Source organism: Symphalangus syndactylus, chromosome 19 (genome assembly GCF_028878055.3).
Source record: "Symphalangus syndactylus isolate Jambi chromosome 19, NHGRI_mSymSyn1-v2.1_pri, whole genome shotgun sequence".
NCBI lineage: Eukaryota > Metazoa > Chordata > Mammalia > Primates > Hylobatidae > Symphalangus > Symphalangus syndactylus.
Window position 1 is genome coordinate 29,687,149 of NC_072434.2, and position 14,057 is coordinate 29,701,205.

A 14,057-nucleotide genomic window follows, 5' to 3' on the forward strand; every position below is an offset into this window, starting at 1 on the left:
CACCTCCTGGGTTCAAGAGATTCTCCTGCCTCAACCTCATGAGTAGCTGGGATTACAGGCACCCGCCACCACACTCAGCTAATTTTTTTGTAGTTTTTTTTTTTTTTTTTAGAGATGGGGTATCACCATGTTGGCCAGGCTGGCCTCGAACTACTGACCTCAAGTGATCAACCCATATCGGCCTCCCAGTGCTGGGATTACAGGCATGAGCCACTGCACCTGGCCCTTTTCATGTTCTTATTACTCCTTTGTATATCATTAGAAAAATGTCTATTCAAGTACTTTGCCCATTTTTAAATTGGGTAGTTTGTACTTTTGCTGAATTTGTAGTTTTCAGTATTCTGGATATTAGGCCCTTATTGGATATATGGTCTGCAAATATTTTCTCCCATTGTGTAGATTATCTTTTAACTGTCTTGATAGTATCCTTTAATATACAAAATGTTTAAGTTTGATTTATTTTTTCTTTTGCTGCCTGTGTTTTTGGTGTTTTCTAGTTTTAGCTCTTAAATTTAGTCACTGATCCACTTTGAACTAATTATTGTATTTGGTGTAAGATAATGGTCCAACTTCATTCTTTTGTATGTGGATATGCAGTTTTCCCAACACCATTTGTTGAAGATTGTCCTTTCCCCAGTCAATCATCTTGGCACCCTTATCAAAAGTCAACGGACATCCAGGTGCAGTGGTTCACGCCTGTAATCCCAGCACTTTGGGAGGCCAAGGTGGGCGGATCACTTGAGGCAAGGAGTTCAAGAACAGCCTGGCCAACACAGTGAAACCCTGTCCCTACTAAAAATGGAATAAATTAGCTGAGTGTGGTGGCGCTTGCCTGTAATCCCAGCTGCTTGGGAGGCTGAGGCATGAGAATCACTTGAACCCAGGAGGTGGAGGTTGCAGTGAGCTGATATTGCACCACTGCACTCCAAACTGGGTGGCACAGTGAGACTCTGTTCCAAAAAAAAAAAAAAAAAAAAAAGTCAACTGAACATATATGCAAGGTTTTATCTCTGGACTCTCTATTTCATTGGTCTATATGTTTATTCTTTTGCCAGTGCCACACTGTTTTGATTACTGCAGCTTTCTAGTAACTGAAAGAGTTACTGAAGAGTCCTCCAGGTTTGTTCTTTTTTTAAAGATTGTTTTGGCTATTTGGGGTCACTTGAAATTTCTTAGGAATTTTAGAATGGGTTTTTCTATTTCTGTAAAACATGCCATTGGGATTTTGAAAGGGATTGCATTCAATCTGCAGATTGGGTGCTTTGGATAGTATTGTCATCTTAACAATATTAAGTCTTCCAATCTATAAACACAGATGTGTTTCTATTTATTCATGACTTAATTTCTTTTAACAATGTTTTGTAGTTCTCAGTGTATAAGTCTTGCAGCTTCTTAAATTTACTCCTGTCTTTTATTTTTTGATGATACTGTAAATGGAAATGTTTTCTTAATTTCTCTTTTTGGATTGTTCATTGCTAGTATACAGAAATACAACTGATTTTTATGTGTTGGTTTTATACCCTGTAACTTTGCTGAATTCATTTGTTAACTTTAGGATTTTCTAAATATGAGATCATGGCATCTGAGGATAATTTTACTTCTTTCTTTCCTATTGCAATGTCTTTCATTATTTCATTTTCTTGCCTTATTACTATAACTTCCAATACTATGTGGAATTAAAGTGGAAAAATTGGGCATCCTTGTCTTTTTCTTGATTTTAGGGAAAAAGCTTACAATCACTCACCATTATGACATTAGCTATGGGGTTTAAACATTTTTGTTTTTTAAATATCTGGCCTTTATCATGTTGAGGAAGTTCATTTCAGGTTTATATAGTGGTTTTATTTTTCATCATGAAGGAATGTTGAAATTTGTGAAACGCTTTTTCTGCATTGGTAAGATGATTATGTGGTTTTTGTCACTTCATTCTACTAATGTGATGTATTACATTGACTGGTTGTCATATGTTGTACTATCTTTGTATGCCAGGGATGAATATCACTTGGTTATGGTGTGTAATCCTTTTATTTTGCTGCTGACTTTGGTTGCTAGTATTTTGTTATATAGCAAGATGTTTTAGCTTGTGTCTTTGATGTGAGATTTCCATTACTAAAAAACTCATTTTTTATCAAGACTGATGAGATCTATCTACCAATTAATGGGGAAAACAGAGGACCAAGTCAAAGGACCTGATAGTAAAGCAAATTTCTAAAGTTAGTGATATGGGTTGGATTTGTGTCTCCACACAAATCTTATGTTCATTGTAATCCCCAATGTTGAAGGTGGGACCTGGTGGGAGGTGACTGGATCATGGGGGCAGTTTCTAATAGTTTAGCACCATATCCCCCCTTCTGCCATGATTGTTGATATGGTTTGGCTGTGTCCTCACCCAAATCTCATCTTGAATTGTAGTTCCCATAATCCCCACATGTTCAAGGGTGGGACCAGGTAGAGATAATTGAATCATGGGGGCGATTTCCCCTATACTGTTCTTGTGATAGTGAATGAGTTCTCACGAGATCTGATAGTTTTATAAGGAGCTTCCCCCCTTATGCTCATCACTTCTTCCTGCCGCCATGTGAAGAAGGACGTGTTTGCTTCTCCTTCTGCCATGATTGTAAGTTTCCCAAGGCATCCTCAGAAACAGGGCAGTAGCCACTGTGCTTCCTCTACAACCTGTGGAACCATGAGCTGATTAAACCTCTCTTCTTTATAAACTACACAGTCTCAGGTATTTATTTATAGTACTGTGAGAACTAATAGTTAGTAACTTAAAAGTTACCAAAATGATCTTAGAATAATTAGTTGCTACCCAAGGGTAAAGAGAAATACTTTACTCATAAACTTACACGATATTAATTATATACCCACCACATATGAACTAAAGAAAAACAAATGAACACCTAATTAAAAAATGATTAAACTATTAATACTACCTTTAAAATGTATTATTACAAAAGATACTAAGTCTTGAGTCATTTGTTTTAAAACAAAAATCATATCACTACCTTAAATGTTTTATAAAAAGCAGCATCCAATGCATTCAAAATTTCTTCATCAGGGCGCCACTTCAGTTTTCCTCTGAGCCCATGACCTGTCTTGTAAGTTTCTAATGCGATCAAAATATGAAATGGATGTATACGAGCCTAGAAACAAAGTATAAGGAAAATTTTAGCAAAAAATAGTGATTATGTATACTCCTTAGATTTTTGTGTTATTGTAGCTAATAACTACATTTCATACAGAAAAGAGAAAAATGAAAATGTATTAAACTTACACTTAAGAGCCATAATGCAATTTGGTATAATGAACATCTCGAAATACCTTAAAAATGCACTGGCGGCATTTCTAAAATTTAGGAGCCACTTTTTCAGTTAGTAGTAGCTAACAAAGAACAGTGATAATGCTTACCTTTTTTAATAGTTTTTCATTACACAGTTTTTCACATACTAAAGATACTTCTGAATTTCCTGGTTCAAGTACTGAATTAGCAGTCATCTTTCCTAGATTCCTTAGTAATGCAGTAAGAGGCATTTCTTGTAACAAAGCCTTCCATACCTATTGCAGTAACATAGGCAGAAATACCAGGAATTAAGGGAAAATAAATCAGTATAACACACCTATATCAAAAAATATTCATAATATAGTCTCTGAGGCTTTCATTTGGGGTTCAAAGTACTTTCAGAATGAAAAATGTCTAAGTCAAAGGCTTATCAAAAAAGCTAACTTGTTTTTTACTAGAAAAAGGATATGAAGTATATTTTATGAAGGAAATGCATAGATGATTTTTTTTTTAATTAGCAAGGCAGTAGATTTTCTGGAGTGAAACTAACACAAACGCCACCTACATCATGTTGGACATCATGGTAGGTGTTTTAAATAGACATTAATTTCAAGATATATTTTAAATAATTTCTTTTTAAAAGTATAAATATATAACTACCCCAAGTTTATCCTTTTAGCACCTACAGTAAATTACTCATGTTTAATCACATGCTGTAACATATAATTCACTCACCTCTTTAGACTTTAAGTGATTTGTTAAAAGATGTTCTCTAACTAATCTATGTTCTTCTATTAGATGAATGACTTCTAGCTCATCTCTTGTGCGCTTCACTTTCTCTACAGCCTCCAGATACTTTAATAATTTTTCAGTCTCCGCAGAGAGTGCTTTTTCTTTATACAATTCATGAACTTCTTTCCAGCCCTTTGTAATATATTTGGTCACAATTGCAAGTCCTTTAACAAGATAAAGAATTGAAAAAGCATGCAGGATTACCAAGCAAAAAATAGAACATGTTTCCTCAAAATGCATTATATGATCAATATAACCAGATACACAAGAGTTAATGCCCTTACACTGGGATGCTGCTTTCCATGATATAACAATTAAGCAAATGGGGTGAATTAATTTTCTCATTCCATTATTACTATTTAAATATGAGACTTTACAGTAAAAAAAACCTGTATCCTGAGTATTTTATCATAGAAGCTTTTCTTTCTTTTCTTTTTAAAGACACCAGCATTAGAAAGTTTCAGGTCCATAATCTCAGAACAACTCATAAGAGTACAGATCTATCTCAATTAATATTGTATTGTATTGTATTATATTATATTCATTATATTCACTTGTCTCTTTTTGCTATTGAATAAAATATATATATTTACAAACAGCAGAAATAAGTAGAAGTGGACAGGTAGGTAGGTTCTTTTACACTGTGTTTTAATAGCTGAGAAGTATACTGGTCAAAAAAAAAAAAGAAACAGTAACTTGTTAATTCCCTCCACAATTTCTTCCAATTGAAGAAAAAGAAAAGAGCCTTGAATTGGGGGTGAGAAAATCTGGGTTCTAGCCTATACTATGCCAATAAATGCTGGTCTTTCTAGGTCTTAGTTTCACCACTTCTGTAAAACAGCAGGGATTGGATTACAACATTAAAATGTCTATGAGGGACGGGCAAATAAAATAAATAAAACCACCACGGTGAGGCCAGGCACCATGGCTCACGCCTGTAATTCTAGCACTTTGGGAGGCCAAGGCGTGTGGATCACCTGAGGTCAGGGGTTCGAGAACAGCCTGCCCAACATGGTGAAACTCCGTCTCGAAAGCTAAAACTGGATCCCTTCCTTACACCTTACACAAAAATTAATCCAAGATGGATTAAAAACTTAAATGTTAGACCTAAAACCATAAAAACCCTAGAAGAAAACCTAGGCAATACCATTCAGGACATAGGCACGGGCAAGGACTTCATGTCTAAAACACCAAAGGCAATGGCAACAAAAGCCAAAATTGACAAATGGGATCTAATTAAACTAAAGAGCTTCTGCACAGCAAAAGAAACTACCATCAGAGTGAACAGGCAACCTACAGAATGGGAGAAAATTTTTGCAATCTGCTCATCTGACAAAGGGCTAATATCCAGAATCTACAAGGAACTTAAACAAATTTACAAGAAAAAAACAAACAACCCCATCAAAAAGTGGGCAAAGGATATGAACAGACACTTCTCAAAATAAGACATTTATGCAGCCAAAAGACACATGAAAACATGCTCATCATCACTGGCCATCAGAGAAATGCAAATCAAAACCACAATGAGATACCATCTCACACCAGTTAGAACGGTGATCATTAAAAAGTCAGGAAACGACAGGTGCTGGAGAGGATGTGGAGAAATAGGAACACTTTTACACTGTTGGTGGAACTGTAAACTAGCTCAACCATTGTGGAAATCAGTGTGGCAATTCCTCAGGGATCTAGAACTAGAAATACCATTTGACCCAGCCATCCCCATTACTGGGTATATACCCAAAGGATTATAAATCATGCTGCTATAAAGACACATGCACACGTATGTTTACTGCGGCACTATTCACAATAGCAAAGATTTGGAACCAACCCAAATGTCCATCAATGATAGACTGGATTAAGAAAATGTGGCACATATATACCATGGAATATTATGCAGCCATAAAAAAGGATGAGTTCATGTCCTTTGTAGGGACATGGATGAAGCTGGAAACCATCATTCTCAGCAAACTATTGCAAGGACAAAAAACCAAACACTGCATGTTCTCACTGATAGGTGGGAACTGAACAATGAGAACACATGGACACAGGAAGGGGAACATCACACACCGGGGCCTGTTGTGGGGTTGGGGGAGGGGGAAGGGATAGCATTAGGAGATATACCTAATGTTAAATGACAAGTTAATGTTGGTGCAGCACACCAACATGGCACATGTATATATATGTAACAAACCTGCACATTGTGCACATGTACCCCAGAACTTAAAGTATAATAATAAAAAAAAATTAGCCGGGTGTGGTGGCACATGCCTGTAATACCAGCTACTCAGGAGGCTGAGGCAGGAGAATCACTTGAACTGAGGAGGCAGAGGTTACAGTGGGCCAAGATCGTGCCACTGTGCTCCAGCCTGGCCAACAGAGTGAGACTCCGTTTCAAAACAAAACAAAACAAAAAACACCACAGTGATGTAATAAAGAGTTGTTAGGGTGTTAGGGTATGGTGACTGAACAGAGTGTGCCCTGACAAGTGGTGTAGCCACATATTGACTTAGTTCTGCCAAAAGAAAAAAAACTTACTTTCAAGAGAAGCCAGAATATGGGTTTTTATGTCTTCGATTTTTAAAGATAATGACAGGCTGGGCGCAGTGGCTCACGCCTATAATCCCAGCACTTTGGGAGGCCGAGGCAGGCGGATCAGGAGCTCAGGAGTTCGAGACTAGCCTGACCAACATGGCAAAACCCCATCTCTACTAAAAATACAAAAAAAAAAAAAAAAGATAATGACAAAGAATTCATTTTTACCCAAAAATATTGTATAGGCCATATGAAACACATCTCTATGCCAACTGAGCCTATTATGTTATTTTTGATCAAAATAACTTTTGATTAACTTGATCAAAAGTTAACACTAGACTGGGCACGGTGGCTCACGCCTGTAATCCCAGCACTTTCGGAGGCCGAGGTGGGCAGATCATGAGGTCAGGAGATCAAGACCATCCTAGCTAACATGGTGAAACCCTGCCTCCACTAAAAATACAACAAATTAGCCGGGCATGGTGGCGGACGCCTGTAGTCCCAGCTACTAGGGAGGCTGAGGCAGGAGAATGGCGTGAACCCAGGAGGCGAAGCTTGCAGTGAGCAGAGATCGTGCCACTGCACTCCAGCCTGGGTGACAGAGTGAGATTCCATCTTAAAAAAAAAAAAAAAAAAGTTAACACTAACATGCAGGAACTTCTCAAGTATTGTGACTCTTGCTATCTTCCAGATTTTGGTGCAAAATCATCTTAAATGAGTAAATGTTTCATGTGAGTATATCTTCTATTTTGTTTTTCCAGTGAAAATAAAAATTCCTTAAAGCAGTTTTGTCCTACCCAGTTCAGTAATTGTGCTAGCCACGCAGTGGGTGCGCATAAAAATACCATACCTGATGACTTGAATCACATTTTGACTTGTTTTGTCTGTTATAAATACACTTTACAGTTAAGGCATTAAAATACTATTAATTCTGTAGCTTAGAGTTTTTCCAAATTTTTAAACTTTGAAATGCTAGGGATTCTCTGTCCAATGTGATATTGCTATTACTAACATGGTTTCAATTATGAGTTCTGCCCTCAACAATTTCAAATTAAAGAATCCTATGTGTGGAAGTAAGTTTAGGAAACATCTACTAATTCCTCATTATATAGACCAAAAAAACAAAGCACAGAATAATTATTTTCACAAGTTCAGAAACTAATTGGTCCAATTAGAACTAGTAATGGGCGGTCTTTCTCTTGGTCTAGTACTTGTTCCACACTTCCAAGACACATCTCAACAAACAAATAAAGCTGGATGCCTAAGTCCTTCTTACGTTGGATCAAATATTTGGATAAAAAATTTAAATGTAAAAAATAACATTTCTTAACCAAGAAAATGTTAGGAAAAAACCACGGATAAATATGTTACGTTGGAAAAGGCCCTTCTAATCCTAACACAAAACATAAATCTATGAAGACATGGATAAGTTTGACTACATTAAAATTCCAAACTTTAGTGCGCCAGAAATGCCCCCCAACCAAAAAAAAAAGACAAGGAAAAAAAGAAGAAAAAATGCATGCACTGTATATAAATAATACATTATCAACTCCTGTAATATGAACCCCAAGTTCTTAGTGTCTATCCATAGTAGGTGCTCAATAAATATTTGCTGAGGGCCAGGCACAGTGGTTCACACCTATAATCCCAGCACTTTGGGAGGCCAAGACAGGCGGATCACCTGAGGTCAGGAGTTCGAGACCAGCGTTACCAACATGGTGAAACCCTGCCTCTACTAAAAATACAAAAGTTAGCCGGGTATGGTGGCAGGAGCTTGTAATCCCAGCTACTTGAGAGGCTGAGGCAAGAGAATTCCTTGAGGTGGAGGTTACAATGAGCCTAGATTGTGCCACTGCACTCCAGCCTGGGTGACAAAAGTGAAACTCCATCTCAAAATAAATAAAACAAACAAATAAATAAATAAATATTTGTTGAAGGAATAGTGACCACAATCAATAGTTAAAAAGACAGTAACTGAGTGGACAAAAGGGCTATGATATAATTGTATAATTATATACACACACACACATATATATTATATATACATACATATAATTATATATACGCATCCATATATAGGTATATATACATATATAGGTATATATATTATATGGTATCTATACATATATAGCTATTTATATTATATACTATATATACCAATATACTATTATATATTACATATACTATATAATATATATAATATATAGGTATATATATATAAAATCAGTACATGAAAAAATGAGCTTCTGCCCAAAAATGTAAATTCAAAGAAATCTTTCATGATTCTACTGAAAGAGATTAAAAAATAATGACAACAGTCAGTGTTCAAATGTGGGTACACTGATCCCTTTCACATACTGTTTGTGGATTTAACCATTATGAAAGTATGTACTCTATGCAAGTGTTTTCATTGTAGTATTTTTGTAACAGTATAAAAAAACCAGAAACAACTCTAGTCAATAAGAGACTAGCTAATAAATTACAGTCATACAATGGTATATATGCAACTATTTCTACTGACCTGAAAAAAACAGCAATAGCAATAGCAGTAATATACTTTTTACTGAAACATAGAAGGCATGTAACAAAATTTAGTGAAACACAGTAATATATGTTTAGGAAAAATCTGGAATAAATTACAACATCTGATATACAGCAAGGGCCCTCAACTCCCAGGCTATACACGGATACCAGTCCATGGCCTGTTAGGAACTGGGCTGCACAGCAGGAGGTGAGCAGCAGGCAAGTGAGCTCCACTTCCTGTCAGATCAGTAGCTGGGCATTAGTCTCACAGGAGCACGAATCCTACTATGATCTGAGCATGTGAGGGATCTAGGTTGTGCTCTCCTTATGAGAATCTAATGCCTGATGATCTGAGGTGGAACAGTTTCATTCTGAAACCACCCTGCCCTCCCCGCTGTCTGTGGAAAAACTGTCTTCCACAAAACTAGTCCCTGGTATCAGAAAGGTTGGGGACTGCTGATATGCAGTTATTTCTTTTGAAGAGCAGGACTGCATCATATTTTTCTGTATTATTCAACTATTTTAAAACATGTAATCTAATAAAATCAAAATGCTTGTACATATAAATATTTGCAATTTATTTACATTTCATTTGAAAAACCCCAGTTATAGTTAAAAAATGGTATGTTAGGAATTACTGGAGATTCTGTGTATAAAAATATGTGTGGAAGGGAGAAAGAGAGAACCAAAGTGTATTCTACTACATGTTAGGTGCTGGGACATTTAGTCTCCATAATTGTATGCTTATTCTCCTTACCCTCCTTTTAATAGATGAAGGTCAGAAACTCAGCTTAACTTACTTGGCTTAAGGCCACAGAACTGAAATGTGAACCCACCCTTCTGAGTGGCTGTCTTTTCAAGTTTCACTTCTGGTGCAAAAAAAAAAAAGTCAAATTTTGGACGTGTTCATTTTTGTGGAACTTCACACTTCAAATTACTCCTGCCCAAGAGTTTTTCTTATTTCTTTTCTTAAAAGGACTAGTAATTATTATGGAACCAACTAACTTTTCAAAAGTCTCTTTCCATAGATAGAGAAAAACCGCCCCAAGTTATTATGTCCCCTGACTGACTGCCTGAAGACAATTAACTTCCTGAATTGTTAAGTTCAGCACTGTATCAGGTATATCCCTTTAGGTTCCATGGAAGATGGGTTCCTAGGAAGACGGGGAGGGAAAAAAGGAATGGGCTAGGGCGGTAGGTACAGCATGGCCATCTGCCACCTCCTGGCAAGGAGCTGTTTTGCTTATTGCAACTTTTCTTTTTTTTTACTTTTCTACTTAGCATTTTATTGGTTACAGAGTAGTTTTCTATACATAATCTTATGGAACAGCTGTGTACACTCACCTAAGTTTTACAGACGACTATACTGAGACCAAGTTTGAATATCTGCTGAGTAACTGGCAAAGCTGGAACTCAAAAGCAGTTCCTTCTAATGATTGTACCCATATCCAAGGCTTATTGCAACTTTTAATCTTGTCCCTGCTACTTACACAGTCCATAATCACTTGGGTGAGCATTCCAGTTAGGACGGTGGCATTTTAAGATTCAGAATATTAACCTGTAAACCTGTCATTTGATTCTTGATTATTAATGTCTGGATTGCCTGTGGTAGGGGTGTAATCCCAGGAAGGCATTAAACATATGTGAATTAATGTATGTTTTGAGAATGAAAGGGTATTTCTAGAAAATATTACACACTTGTCTTATGTTAAATAAAAATTTGCTATTTATTGGATATCCCTTACCCACCCTTCTTCCCAATGAAGATCTTATGCTTACCTTCACTGGAAGGTTTAAGATGTGACAATCTTAACAGATCTTTGTGAGACCAGCCATTTCTCTGTTTATATTTTGTAACTGCCAGAGCAAGGGCCATGCCACCTTTCTCATTGTACCAGTCCGCTATAGCCTTCCGGAGGGCACGACCCCACATGCCACATTTCATGCTTTCCTTCAGATCTTTCTTAAACTGGATAAAAGTAAAGAGATGGGTAGGAATGCGACAAACTTCAGAAACAGCTTTAAATGCTGCTTGTTTTGTGCTTATGTCGGAGCACTGGGAACAAATGGCAAGTGCAAAGAGCATAGGCTCTTGCTTTGTGGTTCTGCCTTCTTGACTAAATGACTTTATTTCTTGTATCACTTCACATCCTCTGCCATCTTCAATCAATCTAATTAAAGCTTCAGCATTTTCAAGGCCCAGCTTCTGTTCTTTGATATAGTAAGTCCCACCTTCAGAACCGAAACATAAGAACCGGTGTAGTCGATTCATGTCAGTGACTTGCCATACATATCCATCCTGAGAATTGGCTATCTGCTTCTCATTCAGTGGCTGCATTTGGTTTATAGATTCCTCCATTTTTTTTTTTGTCTTTAGGAAACCTATCAAAAAGACAAAATGTTATTACAACTAGATGGGCACAATAAAATTACAAAAGGAAAACAAAATGTAGGTTTACTGAAATGTTATTAACTCTTTTAATTTAAAAACATCTTTTAAGTTCCATAGTTTTTCCCTTAGTACAAAATCAATATAAATGTCCTGAAGAAAAATCAGGAAAGGCAAAAAATGAAAGAAAAAAACCATATCTGAATACTTTGAAATGACTACTGGTAATATCTTCAGTTTTTAAAGTGTTTTTGTTTTGTATTCCTATTTTTATAATCTAAAGAAACTAAAAGCCCTTCACAGCAAACAAACAAGATTATAGCCACAGTGGTATGATAATCAGAAGCAACTGAGGCATCACATTTTTGAGATACAGTGTGCTGCTTCAGAGATTAAGCAGGTAGATCAGTATGGCATCTTGAGGCCCACACAGAGAATAAAAGAAGGGAGGGCAGCAATAGTAGCTGGCACTAAGTAAGAAAGATCATACTCCCTGAAGAATTGTGTAAACATTTTTGGTTGCCTATCTAACATTCATTCTCCCCCCTTCTCTCTTCTCTTCTTGGCCTCATATCCTTCAAAGGAGGCTAGGCCTTTCCCTAGCCCCAAGGGATGGATCTTTATTGCTCTAAGCCAGTGGTTCTCAAACTCAGTGTACATCAAAACTACTTGAAGTACTAACTGAAACACAGATTGGTGGGTCAGCCCTCTCAGGCACTGCCCTGAGTTTCTTTCATAATTTAGTAGGTCTGCAGTGAGGCCTAAGCATGTATACTTATCACAAGTTCCCAGCTGATGCTGCTGCTGCTGCTGCTCGACCCAGGCCCAATAATCATGGTGCTCTCCTTGCTACATGACTGGTATAGGGAGTTGGGCATGTGTCATGACTCTGGCCAGTATGACATGACAAGTCAGCTGGGAACACTTTTGAGGTCTTCTTCAGTCTTAAAAGGGGGCTCAGGCTCTTAGAAAGAAATGTTCCCTTTTCTGCCTTCTGACATTTTCATTTGCAAGTGATGCCTGGAGTGGTAACAACCATCTTGAGACCTTGAGATAAGCCAGTTTAAGATGGCACACCAATATATACAAGATGGCAGAACAGAAAAAACAAAGAACCTGGGTCCTTGATATTGGGTTACCTGAAACTGCCCTGCTTATACATTTCCTATTATGTCATAAATGTATCCTTATTGTTTAAGCCATTTTTAGGTTTACTGTTCTATGTCATCTATAACTACCCTCACTCTACTTCCATTAGCTCTAAAACTCCTAGAACTAGCTGTCTGGAAACAATATCCCTCTTTATCCTTCTAATGGAGGAACCACAATTGTCACTTCTTCATCAGTCCACCACTATTGTTACTACAGTATCACAGTTTATTGAGGTCCTTCAATCTGTCATGTTATTTCGGTGCACTGGGCTTCTGTCCATGGCTAACGAAACAGCACAACCAACAAAAACTTAAACCAGCATTTACTGAATACATACTATGTGTAAGACATGAAGGCAATTTCTCTGCCATTAAAGAGACTAAAAAAAAAAAATTTGGGCCGGGCGCAGTGACTCACACCTGTAATCCCAGCACTTGGGGAGGCCGAGACGGGCGGATCACGAGCTCAGGAGATCGAGACCATTCTGACTAAAATGGTGAAACCCCATCTCTACTAAAAATACAAAAAATTAGCCGGGTGTGTTGGCAGGCACTGTAGTCCCAGCTACTTGGGAGGGAGGCTGGGGCAGGAGAATGGCGTGAACCTGGGAGGCAGAGCTTGCAGTGAGCCGAGATCGTGCCACTGCACTCCAGCCTGGGGGACAGAGTGAGACTGCGTCTCAAAAAAAAAAAAAAAAAAAAAAAGAAAGAAAAAAAAATTTTTTTTTCTCCTCATCACAGGGAAATCACACTCATTTGTGGAGATAGAATCACAATGCAAACTGTAATTAAGTGCTGTAGTAGAAAAGTATTATGAGCGAGCAAGGGAGTATAAAATAATATTGTCTCAATAATCCAGAAAGATTTGTGCAGAGAAGGCAAATTGTGATTAAGTGCTGTAGTAGAAAAGTGAGTGAGCCAGGAAGTATAAAATAATACTATCTAAATAATCCAGAAAGATTTGAGCAGAGAAGGCAAACTAAAAAATTGATAAAGTTTAGGGAAGGCGCTCCAGGAAGAGGTTTCTGAAATCCCAATCTGTCTTTATATTCTAGAAAAGAAACTAAGCGTCCTGTAGAGCCATAAAGACATGTTGACAGATATGGTCATAACCTAAAGAGGAACACAAGATTAAAGAAGTTTTATTTTGAAGATCATCCTTACTTGAACATGTTTATATATTACAAGGAAGGCTAAGGATAGAATCTTGGTGAATATTAACAATTAAGACCTAATGAGAGAAGGGCCTTTTAAAGAGAGACGGAAAAGGAGGTGCACAGAGTTGAAGAAAACCAACAGAGAATAGTATCATGGACCACAAGGAAGAGAACTTCAAGGAGTGAATGGTTGGTAATTTCAAATGGTCAGAGGAAAAGTAAATAAAAGG

At 37.2% G+C, this 14,057-nt stretch overlaps 1 protein-coding gene across 2 annotated transcripts in view; it reads right to left on the bottom strand.

Annotated features, from left to right (window-relative positions):
* RO60 (Ro60, Y RNA binding protein) overlaps positions 1-14,057 on the bottom strand; it is a 33,903-nt gene that overhangs the window by 12,077 nt on the left and 7,769 nt on the right. For both annotated transcript variants that reach the window (XM_055235377.2, XM_063613732.1), the window contains exons 2-5: positions 10,910-11,512; positions 4,019-4,239; positions 3,412-3,558; positions 3,009-3,146 (exon numbers count right to left, since the gene is read on the bottom strand). In XM_055235377.2, the coding sequence (XP_055091352.1) occupies positions 3,009-3,146; positions 3,412-3,558; positions 4,019-4,239; positions 10,910-11,489 (1,086 nt within the window). In that variant the 5' untranslated portion in view covers positions 11,490-11,512. The remainder of the gene's footprint in view (positions 1-3,008; positions 3,147-3,411; positions 3,559-4,018; positions 4,240-10,909; positions 11,513-14,057) is intronic.